The sequence below is a fragment of the Liolophura sinensis genome, chromosome 6 (assembly GCF_032854445.1).
Source record: "Liolophura sinensis isolate JHLJ2023 chromosome 6, CUHK_Ljap_v2, whole genome shotgun sequence".
Lineage (NCBI taxonomy): Eukaryota > Metazoa > Mollusca > Polyplacophora > Chitonida > Chitonidae > Liolophura > Liolophura sinensis.
In genome coordinates this window covers 37,851,425-37,867,949 of record NC_088300.1, presented here as the reverse complement: position 1 = coordinate 37,867,949, position 16,525 = coordinate 37,851,425, and the positions used below count along the sequence as shown (strand labels likewise).

General features: G+C 41.4%; 2 protein-coding genes across 3 annotated transcripts; one reads left to right on the top strand and one right to left on the bottom strand.

Annotated features, from left to right (window-relative positions):
* Window positions 1-1,833: 1,833 nt before the first annotated feature.
* On the top strand, window positions 1,834-5,895 carry LOC135467165 (sodium-dependent glucose transporter 1B-like). The gene is made up of 3 exons (XM_064744931.1): window positions 1,834-2,013; window positions 3,149-3,350; window positions 4,871-5,895. Exons 1-3 carry the CDS (start codon window positions 1,834-1,836, stop codon window positions 5,893-5,895), a joined length of 1,407 nt encoding a protein of 468 aa, XP_064601001.1.
* Window positions 5,896-6,213: 318 nt separating this feature from the next.
* LOC135469233 (mitochondrial amidoxime-reducing component 1-like) lies at window positions 6,214-15,129 on the bottom strand. 2 transcript variants are annotated; one of them, XM_064747825.1, is made up of 7 exons: window positions 14,742-15,129; window positions 10,292-10,468; window positions 9,939-10,113; window positions 9,344-9,484; window positions 8,726-8,787; window positions 8,117-8,191; window positions 6,214-7,005 (listed from the first exon to the last, which is right to left on the bottom strand). In XM_064747825.1, exons 1-7 carry the CDS (start codon window positions 14,990-14,992, stop codon window positions 6,894-6,896), a joined length of 993 nt encoding a protein of 330 aa, XP_064603895.1. In that variant the 5' UTR covers window positions 14,993-15,129; the 3' UTR covers window positions 6,214-6,893. The 2 variants fall into 2 exon arrangements, with proteins under 2 accessions (XP_064603895.1, XP_064603896.1); XM_064747826.1 differs by lacking the exon at window positions 14,742-15,129 and adding an exon at window positions 10,582-13,263.
* Between the last annotated feature and the right edge of the window lie 1,396 nt (window positions 15,130-16,525).

Here is a 16,525-nt window from a genome sequence, read left to right as displayed (position 1 = left end):
AATTTAGGAAGAGTTTACTCAGACTAAGTGGAACGTTCAATACAAAGTACAGGAGCGTTTACTCAGACTAAGTGATGCGTCCAGTGCTCAGTTTAGGAAGGGTTTTCTCAGACTAACTGATCTCTTCAATATACAATGTGAGAAAACTCTTCCTGAACTAAGTGGAGAGCACACTCAGGCCAAGTGACGTGTCCAATACACAGTTCCAATACACAGTTCAGGACGGGGTTTACTCGAGCTAAGCGACATGTTCCAATAAACATTTCAACAAGGGGTTTACTCGGTCTAAATGACGTGTTTCAATACACAGTTCAAGACGGGGTATACTCGGGCTAAGTGGCGTGTTCCAATACACATTTCAAGAAGGGGTTTACTCGGTCTATACACAATTTAGGAAGGGGTAGACTCGGGCTAAGTGGCGTGTTCCAATACACAGTTGAAGAAGGGGTTTACTCCGTCTAGGTGGCGTGTTCCAATAAACATTTCAACAAGGGGTTTACTCGGTCTAAGTGACGTGTTTCAATAAACATCTCAAGACGGGGTTTACTAGGGCTAAGGGAAGTGTTCCAATACACAGTTCAAGAAGGGGTTTCCTCGGTCTAAGTGGCGTGTTCCAATACACATCTCAAGACGGGGTTTCCTCGGTCAAGTGGCGTGTTCCAAAACACATCTCAAGAAGGGATTTACTCGGGCTAAGTGGCGTATTCCAATACACAGTTGAAGAAGGGGTTTCCACGGTTAAGTGGCGTGTTCCAATACACATTTCAAGAAGGGATTTACTCGGGATAAGTGGCGTGTTCCAATACACATCTCAAGACGGGGTTTACTCTGGCTAAGTGACGTGTTCCAATATACATCTCAAGACGGGGTTTACTCGGTCTATACACATTTCAAGAAGGGATTTACTCGGGATAAGTGACGTGTTCCAATACACATTTCAAGAAGGGATTTACTCGGGCTAAGTGACGTGTTCCAATACACATCTCAAGACGGGGTATACTCGGGCTAAATGACGTGTTCCAATACACAGTTCAACAAAGGGTTTCCTCGGTTTAAAGGGGATGTTACAATACACAGTTCAGGAAGACCACTAGTTTTCCACCAGTACACAAGGGTCAGGAAAGACGTAGATTTATCTGTATCCACATAACGTGCAGCCTGGTATATATATATATTCCTAATATCATTGTAGACAACATCATGAATACATCATGTTTTCATCTCGCTTGCTGTTTTACTTGCCTTGACCTAAAAGGCCCACGGGTTTTGACAAAACGTCATATCAGTAAACAGATACCCACGGGTAAGTCGTCGTATATAGAATTACATCCGAAAAGCACTACAAAAGGTTCATTTGTGTGTCACAACAAACAACTGCAGGCTTTCGTCAGCTATAATGCTGCCTAATAACAGTCTGCTGTTCACTACAACACGTACCGGAACACTTTTTATGTTCTTCGCGTATCTACGTTGACCTACACCTATTTATAACCCTGAAGGTCTTGGAAAATCACCTAAAATAAGCTAATAAGTTCAGCTGCAACAAAGGCAACTGTGAACTGCTCTTTGGTCAGCGTCTAACTATATTTGTAAAACTTCTTCCTTGAGAATTATTGTTTTAAATAATAGGGACGAAATAGTGGTGTAAAAGAATGTGGAAGAGCAGGGCTGCGAGAACAACTTCATACAGATAATGACAGCTTGGAGAATGTAACTTCAGCCTTCCGGAGCGTGATTGGTTCCAAAAATAAGCTGGGAATAGAGAAGAGAGGTGCAGGGGTGAGGACGTGCCTATTGCATTGGTAACCCTGTACTACAGAAACAGTACAATAAATGGCGGATATTTCCGAGGCTGTTTTTAGTCGGTCAAGGAACGTGGTCAGACCGGAGGCAGAGGGCGTTATGGGTGGTGCACGCAAGATCATGGAAAGTGCTCATCTGACCACCGATGGCGAGACTCTCAAGTTTAAAGTCATGAAATCCGTCTGCCTGGTTGTCACCTGGATTTGTATGGTATGCTTGGCATGCTCAGAGAAAGGCCATGCTTATTAGTGCGTTAATAATAACAGGAGGTTTTAAAAGATTTAGGAGAGCGGGCCCTGGTCTGTTGGTCGAAGGCGCTTGTCTTTCCGCCTCTAGGATACACGAGGTGCGAGATCAAACCAGACCTTTGTCAGGAAGTTTATAGATTCCGCCGCTCTCGCTGTTTGTGGGGCATCCGTGAGTATAAGCTGTCAAAGAAGCTCGTGTGTGCTGTCTTTAACCTTCATCGAAGACCACTTGTATTCCACCAATAGACAAGTTAGTCTGAAGCTTGCCAAAGGTTGGTGGTTCATACTGGGCACGCCTGTTTCTTCCAACCAGGAAAATGATCGCTATGGTGTAATTTAAAAATAGGGTAAAACAAGAATCATATGAATGATATTAATTCATTAATTAGTGGTGTCTCTGGTCGTTCTCTAAATTTTTTCATTTATTGAATAACTGTCAAGTTTGTAACCTGGATTTGAGCAGGTGACCTCGCGGGTCAGAGGAAAAGTTTCAACATGAATAACGCTTCTGACTGCTTTGCTCCTTAACAAATAAAACAATGAGCTTATTTAGATGTGGTGATATAGAAAAACAGGCCTATATTTGTCTTCTGAAAGAGTGACAAAATTTCTTTTCAGTTTACATGTAGGTATTAAGGTACAACGCAGGCTACAAATATTGATCTAGCATAAACACTTTCCTCCATCTATGTAGGCCTATGCAGCCAGTTGATCTACTTGAATTGATGAAATCCGTGTATTGGCTGAACGTAAGCCACACGATGGCTGTTCAGTCAGGCTGCTCACAAGACGCTGGCACGAATGCACACACAAGCCTTGTGAAGTAGCAATGTGAAGTGCGTAACTGAATAAATTCTTTGAAGCAGAGACTCTGATAGTTTCATCCAAAGTTCGGTTTATCTTTGAATTGTATGCTTACATATACTTCCAGTTTATATCTTTTTATGTATCTATTACATTTCTATATTTGAAATAGAAAAGTCACATAAAGCGTTATCACAGTCTTGTAAGCCTCCTGCTCAAGCCATGTTTTGATAATTGTTTAACTACATTTCAGGAATTTTCTTCTCTGAGAATTGTTGTTCTATTTAATACAGGGCCTATATAGTGGCGTCACGGGACCTACAATACCAGACCTGTGTGAACGTCTTCACACAGATTACGACAGCGTAGGCTTTGCTCTAGCATTCCGGAGTATTGGCAAAATGGTGGGCACGATGCCGTTCGGCTACCTCCGGGACCGATTCAGCAACGCTGGGGATCTGCTTCTCGGATTTGTCCTGTCCCTCGTGGCACTCAGTGTGGTCACCAAACCATGGGTCACAACGCTGGATTTCCTCGCTTTCTCTTCCTGGTCGAGGGCATCGCTCATGGAGGAATAAGCTCAGGTAAGAGTCTGAACAGATGAAAAGAAATCAGAAGGAATGGCGCCAAGAATCCTTTTCATTGCTTTATATTTCACATTTTAAACGTGTAACATCATACGTGTGATAATGTGGATGCTTCAACTGGCCTTTCATGTTACATTTTAACGTAATAATATTCTGAACATTTTTTGTGACATTAAAATAGATAAATCCTTAAAACAAGCTTTTAATATGTAACAAGAACAATGCTTAAGGTGTTCCAGTGTTTCCATACGTGCACGGTAGATGTATCCATACGAGCACCGTAGATGTATACTATCAAGGATACTCCAAGAAACACTCTCATTCCGATTCCTTAAATTTTTCACCGATTTCTTAAGCTTAAATGAAAATATTGATCATTTTGATCTTTTTTTTTTGACGTTCTAGTCCATGCTTAGTAACCTTTATTCAGGCGTTATGGAGGTAAAGGCGCAATTTTTGTACCTGGGCACTAGGTTTGACGCCAAATTGAAGAGTGTTGGTGCACTGATTGGATAATACTGCCACAATGACATCCTGGATTGGGGATACATGCAGTGTAATAGTAAGGAAAGTCAATGAGGTGGTGTAACCTACCGATCTGATGTGGTAAACGGTTGTTATCTCCCTTCGTTCAAAACTCTTCTGCGCTCTGCATTATTTATTTATTTATTACTTTTTCTTCTACTACATGATTGGTGTTTTACGCTGAACTCAAGAATATTTCAATTTTACGACGGCGGCAAGCATTATGATGAGAGGAAACCGGGCAGAGCCCGGGGGAAACACACGACCATCCGCAGGTAGCTGAAAGGCCTTTCCAAGTAGGGCCAGAGAGGAAGCCAGTATGAGCTGGACTTGAACTCACGGCGATTGCATTGGTGAGCGGCTCCTGGGATGTGCATTATAGCAAACTCATCCTAGAAGTTCTACTTGAATTGTCTTCGTTGTGACAGCGAGCCTGACACTTTACGTGGTCATTGGGTTTCCGTATGTAAGGAGTTTCTGTGAAGGGTCACGCCACACGCTTACTAACTTCCAATTTGAAGCGCATGATCCTGTTTTTCAATGGCCTAATCCGAAAACAATGCCAGTTTATCCGGTGAAGCTTTTTTTCATTAAAAACATTGTTGATCTTTATATACAACACGCTAATAAATAGTTCCAAATTGGTCGAACGGACTACCAAGGCCAAGTAAGGAGTACGGTAATTAAAACGTTCTCTCAACTAATGCGCATGCATCTTTTATCACTTGTGATTACAAAACTTAACCCACATATGAATCAGTCGACAAAACATAAAGAAGTCAGATATGATATCACGCATGTCTAATGGTGATAGCGATGTGAGGCGGGCGTTGTGAGCTGTAGCATTCCCTGACAAAAATATGAGACAAATTGTGTAAAAAATACTCTTGTGTTTGTTTTCAGTGGGTAACTCTATGCTGGTCCTCATGTGGAAAGAGAAAGCGGCATTACCTGTCCACTTCCTGCACTTCGGGTACGGAGTGGGTGCTTTGATCTCTCCGTTGATTGCCAGGCCGTTCCTGTCCCGTCACGCCACAATAAACATCACACGCAGCTGGACTAACCTCTCCGCTGATAACGATTCTGTAAGTTTGGATTCTACAAACAACGCGACAGTCATACAGAAAGACATTGTTGTGAAAGAATCGCTGATTGAAATACCATACGCCATAGTGTCTGCCTTCATATTCTTCATCGGTCTCGTGTATGTTGGCTTCTTCCTGTTCAAGCCGTTCCGCAGGTTGACAGCCATGTTGGGAAGCTGCTCCTACTCCAAACCTTGTGATGCCCCATTTTTAAAGGACCGCCCGAAAACCGCCGTGTCTATTCTAGTTCTGTTTTTCTTCTACTACATGATGGTAAATGCTATAGATCGAGCCCTGGGGTCTTTTCTGTTCACCTACGCCGTGGAAAGTGATATCGGATTCTCCAAAGGAGAAGCGGCATACCTAAACACTGCTTACTTTGCTTGCTATGGCGGTGGGCGGGCCATCATGGGACTGAGTGCTCTGAAATTTTCCGTAAAGTTCATCATGTTCTCCGAAGTCTACCTAATGACTTCGTGCTTAGCTGTCATTACTTTCTACGCCTACGATAAGCATCTGTATCTGTGGGTGTTTTCTTGCTTAGTTGCTTTTTTCTTCGGTCCGATTTACCCCTCCGGAGTGGCCTGGGTTGATCGTTACGTTCCGATGTACGGCCTTGTGGTGGCTGTATTTGACCTGGGAGATGGTGTTGGAGCATTTGCCTCTAATTCCTTATCAGGTTACTTGATAAGTAATCTCGGACCTCACTCGCTGCTATACTTCACCTTCTTTGTAGCTGTTGGTCTCTGTGTGAATATCATCATTGCTCAGATGATAGGCTCCCTACGGGGTGATCGACACAAGTTAAACAAGGATAAGACAACTCAACAACAACACGCGTAAACATATTCGTAGATTCTCTCTCTACAAAGAATAAGGTTGATCGTGAATAATATTTACATTTTCAGTTTGTAGTTTTGTTCAAAATGTTTCTAAATCTTTCAGTAAAGATAGTATAAGGTAATAACAACGGAAGTAAAGCTTGTGCAATATGATATGACACTGTGTCGATAAGAATTCTTGAAAATCTACCAAATGTGGTCTGATATACATAACTGCGGATTGCAAAACTGATGAAACTTCATTAAGATACATGCCTTTTGTTGTTATCTATTCATCAGGAATTATTGGCAAAATGTGCAATTCCACCAAGCAAGCCGATACCATGTATATAAAATGTATTTATTTCAGGAAATATAATGTACATATAAAAACACTTCTGGATATAACAAAGAAAAATCAACAATGATGAAAGCTTGCCAGCTTACATCTTCTATGAATAAAAAGTTCCACAGAGAAGTTTGAAGGACTCTTGCTACCCACGCAACCCAGTTTGGTGCTTAGCTAAACTCTTTTGACATTTCACCTTTTCTCAGTGAGTCTCTAAAGACAGTATTATTATATACATTATCAAAATATCTAAAATAAGCGCAACAATCAGTGGAACACGCAACCTTATTGTTGAAAAGTACATGTCGTTGATTGTATAACTTGTAAAACTATTTGCATTAAGTTTATATCACATTTAATTCATGAGGCGGGATGTATGGCACTAAAAGGCCATCCTAACATGGTCACTAAAACGTTACTAAAAACGCTCGTTATTATGTCAAACTTAAACGTTTTACATTATATGAATATTTATGAAATGTGTGTGACAACTAGGACCAAAACTGTGGTCAGATTAGCATTATATCAAAACAATGGTCGCCAGGATTTCAACAGGATTTATATCTCAATGGCAGTCTCATCATCTTACCTATCCAAAAGGTGTTTAGAGTATTGCCAAATTAGTACCAGACATAAATCAATACACATTTTTAAAAACCGCATCCAGGAGATTAAGCTATGAGCGCGTAGACTTTATCCCCAATGTGAATTCGTCCCGGAGTATCCAATGCTGCGTTGACTCCAAAAATAGCTTTGTTTGTGTAGGCGAGATTGCTGTTCAGTCTGTAACAAGAAAGTTTTAAAGCAGAAAGTTTAGTCAGCGTTAAAGCTAGGCATACACGGCAGCTTAAAGGATACATGAAAAGGAACTAAAAAACAAAGAATATGTTTCTATGCCAAATGAAGAAAATTATGCCCCGGAATTTTTGTTAAAAGAAATTTTATTGTGGGGTGATCTTTATACCTGTTATTTACCCATCTGTATTATGCGTATTTTCCGTCAACGGTCGGACTTTTTCCAAAAATTACGTCATCACTAATCTTGCTCAGATCCCCCGAGCTCGGTGAAATCGTGTCGCTACAGTTTGGACAAGGTGACATGTCTACAGATACCACATGGCTTCTTGCGGCCAGCTTAGCGCCACCTCCGCGCCCCTACACCCGCCTCCATTCAGTCTGTTCCCCACACTCCCGCCCCAACTAAGTTCTTTTTAAGCAGGGATCATCGTTGACGTCACCGCTGCAAACTACTTAATTTCCGGACTGACAGCTGGGTCATTAAGAAAACTGTACTTCGAAGCCACTTTTGAAAGTTGAAAAATTCATTTGTACTGTCATATGTTATTACACATGATAATCTGCACATTAAAAAATTAAACCAAAGCCTATAGTGTATCCTTTAAGACGCTACTTAACTCAGCTACACTGATGGTATGGAGTCGGTTCCAGCAGACGATGACTCCAAAGCCCCATTCACACTTAGACGAAAATTTGCCGAATCGCAACGAATTGACGTCGAAAGCAATCGTGTTTGCATTCGTGGTATTTCGCATTAATTCGTGAACAGTCCTATTGAATGCGTGTTTTATGTTTCAGATAGGCGGCAATTTTAAAAAGTTTCAAAAAACTTTGTAACTGGGCGTAAATTCGTAATGATTCCTAACTTGTCGTAAAAGCTCGTAAATATTGCATTATTAGGAAATTAGATCAAAACCACTTAATAAAAAGATGAAGCATCTTACTGGCGAATCCATTTAATCTTAAGAATGATATACTAACTCCATCTAGGACAGATGTAGGCCATCTACGTCAGATGTAGCCCATCTGGGTCAAATGTAGGCCTTCTTTTGATAAACACCTATCTAGCTTTCACCTCAAAAGTTCCACGTCTTACTTTTTCAATGTTGCCAGTGGCTCTTGTTTGACACATTTGTCTCCGGTATCTGGATTTACTGTCGTCTGAAGACATCTGAAATGAAAAGGGAGATAACTACAAGATGATGAAGGCCCCATGTAGTACAACTGGCAATAGCTTTTGTGTTGATTTTGTTCATGATTCTGTACGAGTTTATGACCAGAGTATCATACATAACTGTAAGTACTGGTATTTCTCAGAAACAATGCCTCATTCAGGTGTATCTCACTTCATTAACATGTTCTGGCTTGAACTCCGAACAATGCCTCAGTTATAGCTCATTTCATACATGGGTTCTCACTTTACCAAACTACGAACAATGCCTCAGTTATAGCTCATTTCATACATGGGTTCTCACTTTACCAAACTACGAACAATGCCTCAGTTATAGCTCATTTCATACATGGGTTCTCACTTTACAGTTATAGTTCACTTCATACATGGGTTCTCACTTCATACATGGTACTTAAACAAACTACGAACAATGCCTCAGTTACAGCTCACTTCATATATGGATCCTCACTTCATACATGAGTTCTCACTTGCGAACAAACTGCGAACAATGCCGCAGTTATACATGTATCTCACCTCGCACATAAGTCTAAAGCTCTGAAGGATGCATCTCCAATCCGGATTTCTGACCATGTTTCCTGTTAATGGAGACAAAGTTGATATTAATCAGGCTATTGGTGCAAACGTATATCAAATCATACAGGCGAAGACTATGTCTTGATTATGTTTGGTTACGTCGCTTTCATTATTATTTCGGTCATATCACAAGAGTGTCTTCAGCAGCAACAGGCCGGTTTCAATGCTGATTTGATTTCTACCCCAAATGCCGTCTTGATAATGCTGCCCCACTGACACGCCATACCAAGAGCACTAGACATGTTGGCGACCACGCAGTCACAACGGTCGGACTAGTCTTAATATATATCAAAAAAGTATATATATCTAAAAACCACAGTTTTAGCATGCCCAAAATATTAATTCAGAAAAGTTAGAATTTAAGCAAAAGCAGTTTGGCTAAAAACAGACTGGTCTGCATCTGTCGGACAGATGTTACCAGCAATGACACCGATTCCCAAAAAGGACACGAGCCCCTGGGGCACATTGCCCTTCATAATTCTATCACACCAGGTGCAGCAAGAAAGTGTTGCATTCCGAAAAACTTTTTATCTCAGTTTTGTCAATTGATACACTCACCTCTTTGAAGGCCCCATTCCCGGATACTACGATGTTTGGCCGAAAGTTCCGGATACTGACAGCTGTTGACAGATTTTGGTTGAGAACGTCCAACGAGTCAGTCGAGGCAATCATGTACGCTGCAAAGTCTGCAAAAGCTGCCTACAAGTATAAGACGTTGTAGTAGTATGACGTCTGTCATAGAGGCACAGCCATTAAACAAGAGGTGCAAATGAAATACCAACTTCACAAAAGTTTCAAACAAATTTAGTAGAGTGGAATCATCTCAAGAGATCTTACGTGCATTGAATTATTTTTAACGCAACGTTGTATAAGCGTTAAAAATCAAACGCACATGTCTTGATCTTGACAGCGCAGACTGCATTCAGAAATCTAAGGGCTAGGATTAACACGTCTCCGTACGTAAGAAGGTCTCCGCACGTAAGAAGGTCTGTCAGCAATCTGACCTCCGGGATCTGGCCAGTTTTCCCCTACCACAAATGCCTGTCGCTTGTGCATAAGTGAAATATTCTTGAATACAGTGTAAATCATTGCCAAATAAATAAATAAAAATAATGTAGCAAAACATGTAATATGTGAGAGGTGATGGTCTTACTCTGTCTCCGGGCTGGGCCTTGTGCTCCCAAGGCTTCCGCTGTGAAATGGCCTCCCGTTTGGGGATCCCCGGAGCATAGTACATGAGCCGCAATCCTACCTTGTTCATAAAGCTGCTGAACCAATGGCTGGCCTCTTCACCACTGTCCACCACCTTCACATTGTCATCCCAAATCCTAATGTAAGAAACTCGGTTTAATATAGGCAAATATGCCTATTAACTTTAAAAAGTAGTTTACAACAGCCACCAAAAATTTGTGCTAAATCATTTTAACATGAAGTCTGTCTAGCACGTTTAGTAAAATTTTGATTTCAAGTATGTACTTATTGAATGCATATTAAGCATATACTGACCTACATCTCCTAAGATTTTTGCTGTTGACTGACTGCTCTTTTGGCAGCCTAAGCGTCTCCATTCCTGGAGCATTGAACAACAAGAAGTCGTCCTGAACCTCTGTCTTTATGAGCGTCATCCGGGGCTCCTTCCTCATTGTCAGAAAGGTCCCGTCTGCTTGAGTGACTAGAAGGTGTCTGCAAATACAGGAACAGTCAGATCATTCTACATGTCACGAATACAAACAAAGTCCGTCCGAGTGTCCATCTAGAGCCTTATGATTCAATAGCCAATCCGACAGTATACTCACAGTTACGGGTCCCCATCCAACCTCCTCATCCGCCGCCAAGCAGGCCTCCTCTGGCACTCTTCTCAGTTCTGCAGCCAAGTCCGACAACGTGTGGCTGACAACATTTCAGCACAAGTACGAAAACTTACTTAAGCCATATGTACCACAGAGCTGTGGGTAAAGATATTAACGGACATGGAAGCCCTCTGAAAGCAGACACTGTGTGGATCAAGATAGAAAAGTCTGCCGGTTTCTGAAATCGTCAATTGTGCCGGCATTTGTAATCCAGCCCCTGTCACTCCGTCACTAGCTATGGGTCGTCTGCATAAGAGTGCAACTTTAAGGTGCATCCAAAAGGAGATTGTCTTGTGTTTTTTTTTTCAAATCAAGAGATGCTAAACAAAGCGCGTCCAAAGTAAGGAATGTGCTACAGCAAAATAAATACAATTATCAAGCGAAAGAAGCAGAAAGAAAAAAGTTAGTTTTGCCTTGGGTGTAAGAGACTTCGATATCACAGATAAAATATGCATGCGTCATAATCTGGAGTTTAGAGTAAGAACTTTTGTTGCCAAATTAAAAATTGACGACTATTTCATATATTAATGACCCATTGCTAGCTTCGGTGAGAGGGCATGGGGTTAAGGGTTGGTTGCCACGGTGTATATATCGCCAAACGTTCAGTGAACAAGAAAGTCTCCGAAAACAGCACATTAATTGCCTCCATGGCAGAAATCTGTAAAGGTAATACTGTGCAGACATCTTCCGTCTTCTGGGCCACGTCTGTGACGTTCTCGTCTCCAGCACAGCAGTCACAACCACCTCAGCAGAGCCGTGTGCGCTACATTTACCACCATGGCTGTTTAGCTGAAAACGAACATGATAGCTTTTTTTAAATAAGTTAATGAATGAATGATACCCCAATTCCCCATGCGAGGTCATATACAGTCCGAGACTGCACTGACGTTAGGTTTGGCAAAACTTTGTTCCGTCAAGGATGGCCTCAAACCAACGCCAGAGCGCACTAGACTTAAAAGTGTGCAGTTACCTGCCGTGGTCAAATATATTGAAGCTGGGTGTACAGTGTGTCACTTTAAGCAGTTTCGATGAATCTGATGCATATGCAAAGTAGCGTAAGAAAAACCGAATGAAAGTTGATTATGGCCGAATACAAGGGTCGCAGTTCATTTGGACAACGTGAGCACAGATTTAATTGCGGAGTGTAGTAACTCTCATTCGAGTAACGCATATGCAAACGTTAAGATGAGGAACAGACTCAAATGTGTCGGATTTACGGTAGGGAACATTTACCACTTTTCATACGCGTATTAAAAGTTTCCTATCGTCAACAGCGGTCAATCGAATATCCTCCAAATGTTGGCGGCAAACTCACCGTTATGATATAGGCTCGGAAAATGTGATTATTTCTCAGAAACAGGCGTGCTTCCCCCTGGAACCTTTTGAGTCTCAAAACAGGTTAGTTAATTAAAATGAATATTTATGCTAGGCAAGTTTTAATGCGCGTGTGAACTATGGTAAATGTTCCTTGTCGTATATACAACATATTCAGGACTTTTCCTCACCGTAAGTATCACAACTGCGTTGCGCGAATGAGAGTATCTGTAATACACTCCGCAACTAAGTACAGATTAAACTCGCCTACAGATGCGGTCGTGCTCCAGTGACTTTGAGCATAGTTTGGTCAGGTCAATCATGGTATAAACACATCAAAGACGGAGCGGTTGTCATCTCTACTTTACTGTATAAAAACAATGATCCAATGGTTCCCTATGGTTTCCATGGTATCTGTAGTTTCATATCCATCATATGCATGTACCGTAACTTATGTTTACAAACCTTTAACCATAAACAAACTGTATTTGGAAACTGTGAATCATCAGAAGGATCAAAATATGTTTGTTTGTTTTCTTGTTTCTTTTTGAGGATGGGATTGTTTGTGTTTCAGTCATCTTGATATAGCTTTTTTGCCGTATTTTGACTCGCAAAGTATTTATTTATGCGTTTAAGTACTGTATCACACTCTCTACCATATAAATCCAAAATATTCTTTGTGCACGATACACGTTCGGGTGGAACGACTGCATGCTTTTTCCGGCGAATTTGTCCAGCTATTCAATTATTAGAAATTATTAATTATCTGTACGTATACAGATGATGTAATGCCGGGTACGTTCTGGTTTTCGATCAGGATAACACGCAGGTATTGCGGCTTGATAGCTTTACGAGTTTGTATACATCTGACAAGTATAGATACACACGTGTTACTCATTGTCGTTCGATCTGAAAAAAGATCGACTGTCGTGTTTGTGCTTCACTCGTGAGTTATGTTGTTTCTGATAGGTAGTCAGTCAGTTGAGCAAGAAAACATCCTGTTTTCATCCAGTAAATTCACTGTGTCCTTGTTACTGACTGCATGAACTAACAAACTCCTCAGTGTCAGTAATTGCACACCTCACATTTCACTTGACCTATTTATTTCCGATCGAATCAAATGTACTTGTATGCCTGTGTGTTGACACTGAAAGCATAGGCCTACGTTGAGTGGTATTGTAAATGAAGGATAATATACATATGATGGCTAAGCAAAGTTAAGCTCATAATAGCTCAGTAGTTCCTTAGAACGTATTTACACGTCCCTGGAAATTTTCCACTGCAGACAAACGAAATTCTGCTCTACGTCCCTCCCCCTACCTCCCCCACCACCACCTAACACTGAATCTCTTATCCACACTATACCACTGCAGCTGGGCTGCAGCTGAATGTCAGACGGTAGATCGATATTTTCACGGCTGAGTGGTGCAATGCTTAATACCAACCCTGTGACCCAGCATTGACCCTTTACGATGCCATACAGCCCACACACATGAATATAAATGCATCTGTATGCATCATGCAAATGCATATTCTATTACCTAGTTCATATTTTGGGGGAGTTGATTGGTTTAACACATAAAATCCCTCCATGGTTAACACGAATAAGATACTAGTATATGGGCCATCTATGATAAACCTACCTCATGTACTGCGCATGACATTAATATTGTGGTATCTTTATTGCTATAATCTACATTACCAAAATTTATAGTAAATTGTATTTATTTTCATATAAAACAAATAAAACAGATTTGTCAGTTACGTCACTAATGCCTGGACGTCAAACGAATGCATCCCTGAGTTGTCTTCGAAGAAGCTGTGGAAGGTGAATTAAGTAAAGAGCAAGGCAGCACATTCATGTGGGGTGCGTACGTACTACTCACAGCAAGCCGGTGTGTGTATTTTATGTGAGTATGAAAATCCGAGCCAAATATACAATCCCCAGTTGTCTGTGTAATACATACGCGTATCGTTTTGAGAAGGTTGTTCAAGGTCCACGCATAGGTAGGCGAAAATGTCAAAGCGACTTGCGCAAGACTGTACGTGACTTTGACTGTGAAATCTGGGCGAGTTGTCATTGATACCACCCAGCTATACATGCAGCGTGCTCTGACCTAAAACTTAATACTTTTCTGTGGTAGAAATCAAACATAAGCATGCTATAGCTTAACCTTTTTCATGACCTGAGAACAAGGTCATTATAATGTGCAAAAATAGAGGATTGCAGTAAAATAAGTACCTATATGATCTACAAATTTGGACCAGTTACCCGCGGATGGCACTTCATAACAACGAGAGCTGTTTTGTCAATCTTTTCAGGTGACTTATACGGTATAACATTCAAACAAAATACAACCAAAAAACACTCCAGTACGGTTTCAGCTGTGCACTGGTTTGTTCGTATCTGTGATTAAAACAGGGCTAAATGAGAACTTACGATCGCACATGCCTACTACAGCATGTTCACCTTATAAACGTTTTCCTGTTTACATGGCAAGTCTGCAAATGCACTGTTAAGAGTTTATTTCACAACTACAATGTTTTGATACGGTGCTAAAAGAGTAGAGCCTGCAGCTAACATCATAGTTAATACCATGGGCCAGAATCTACAGGCGTTGAAACAAACACCTCCTAGGGTATTTTCTACGATCTCCTAGCGCACCAGTGCTTAAATGATCGAACAATACAGCTGATAATCCTCGATGCTCACGGGCCCCTAGATAGGAAGAAACGCAGTAAAATAGTGAACTCTGCAAGAGGTTATCGACCGTCAACCTTAACTAACCTACCTGTCGGTTACTCCGTCATGCTGGATTCCCAGTGGCGTGCAATCAGCTGACTGTAGTGACCAGCCGTGGGTGGATTTGATCGGGTATAGGGATATGCCTGCCACTTCACCCACCTCCACAAACTGCGCTAACTTCCGCCGTCGCAGAAGTTCCATAGAGGCGTATCTGAAGAGCGTTGCGCCGAGCAAAGCGGTGAAGACGGCGGGCGAAGACCTGTCCTCATCTAGACTTACTGACATGGTCATTCCCATAGTGAACACTCTAGAGGTTCTGCTGGTTATCTATGCTGTCACAACCCGCCCGTCACTTTTCACTTGTAAACACACTCTGCTGACAGGCTTCCCTGTTGATTTTTTCTATGCCCTGACCGTCGGTGCGCATTACCAGCTACAGTGCCTACTGAACAAAATCGCTCTCTCAGCTGATCTGGGTATTTATCCTACGAAAGTGGCTCAACACGTCAGCCAATCAGCAACTGTTTTCGAGAAACGTCAAGCACCACGTTCAGCCAATCGAAATTGAGCAGTCTGTGCCTCCGGTTGGATTAAACCTGACAGATTTAAACGTGTTCAGATCACAACTGTGCCGTCATTGTTGACCATGCAGGTCGCCTCAATACCCCCCTCCCCCCCCCAACCCCCAACCCCCACAGCCCACCAAATATATAATTCCCCTCTCCCTACCTGAGTCTGGAAGGGAACAATGATTATAGATATCAGAGAGTTAATTATGTTTGATGTATGGCAGCTGCCATGTTAATTTTCACTTTGTACTACAGTCCTGACTAAATTTAATTTACCAACACTTAGATTTATGTATAAATACATAAGATTCACATATGCTAATTGCTTTCGGGTGTAGGATAATAGATTATCTTTACATACATTAAAGTCAGATTATGTTCAGACATATTTTGTTTTAGATGGTCAGTAATAGATCAGATTTACGAATAATTTTTTATATTTGTTATATTTATTTTATATTTGTGCACTTGTTCAGGTGGCCTCGGTACATGTGCATGTATATACAGAATACATAGTCCCATTGTGCTAGGTTAACATGGTGCACGTGTACTTCCCCATGTATTCGATCAGCCGTGAATGTAATGTATTCATTCGTACGGTGACCGTTCCACACTGTAAGTATGACATTTTATGAAAGGGCTTGGAAATTTTCCACTTTCCTTTTCGACAAGCCTTTTGTGTCCCTTTTTTTGGATTCAAGAAGGCACACAACGAAAGCCATTTACTGATTCTCTGTCAGCTTGATGGCTAACTTTACCAATCAACGGTTATGTAGATAGACGTTTGCATTTGTCAACGGGACTGTACTGTCATTCGGTGAGGAAAAAAGCCAATCCAAGCCAATTTAGCAGCCTTTGCCTCCACCCCCCCCCCCCCAATGTATAATCCCCCCCCCCCTCGCGCCCTGGAGTCTGGAAGGGAACAATAATTATATATATCAGAGGGTTAATCACGTTTGATTTTTGGCAGCTGCCATGTTAATTTTCACTTTGTACTACAGTCCTGACTAAATTTAATTTACCAATGTGCTTTAGATAAACACCACTTAGATCGGCCCTATTTAATTTGTAAGGAAATATCTTACCACATTTGTACCTGTTTAGTTTGCACTGTATTCCAGTGTATGTTTAGGCCCCCCTTCAACGAAGTAGGGATTGGAGATTGTATACCGTTTGTCTGTCTGCACACACGATTTTGTCCGTGCATCTCCTCCCGTACTTATGCGCCGATTTTGATGAAACTCACCATACACCTTTTCCA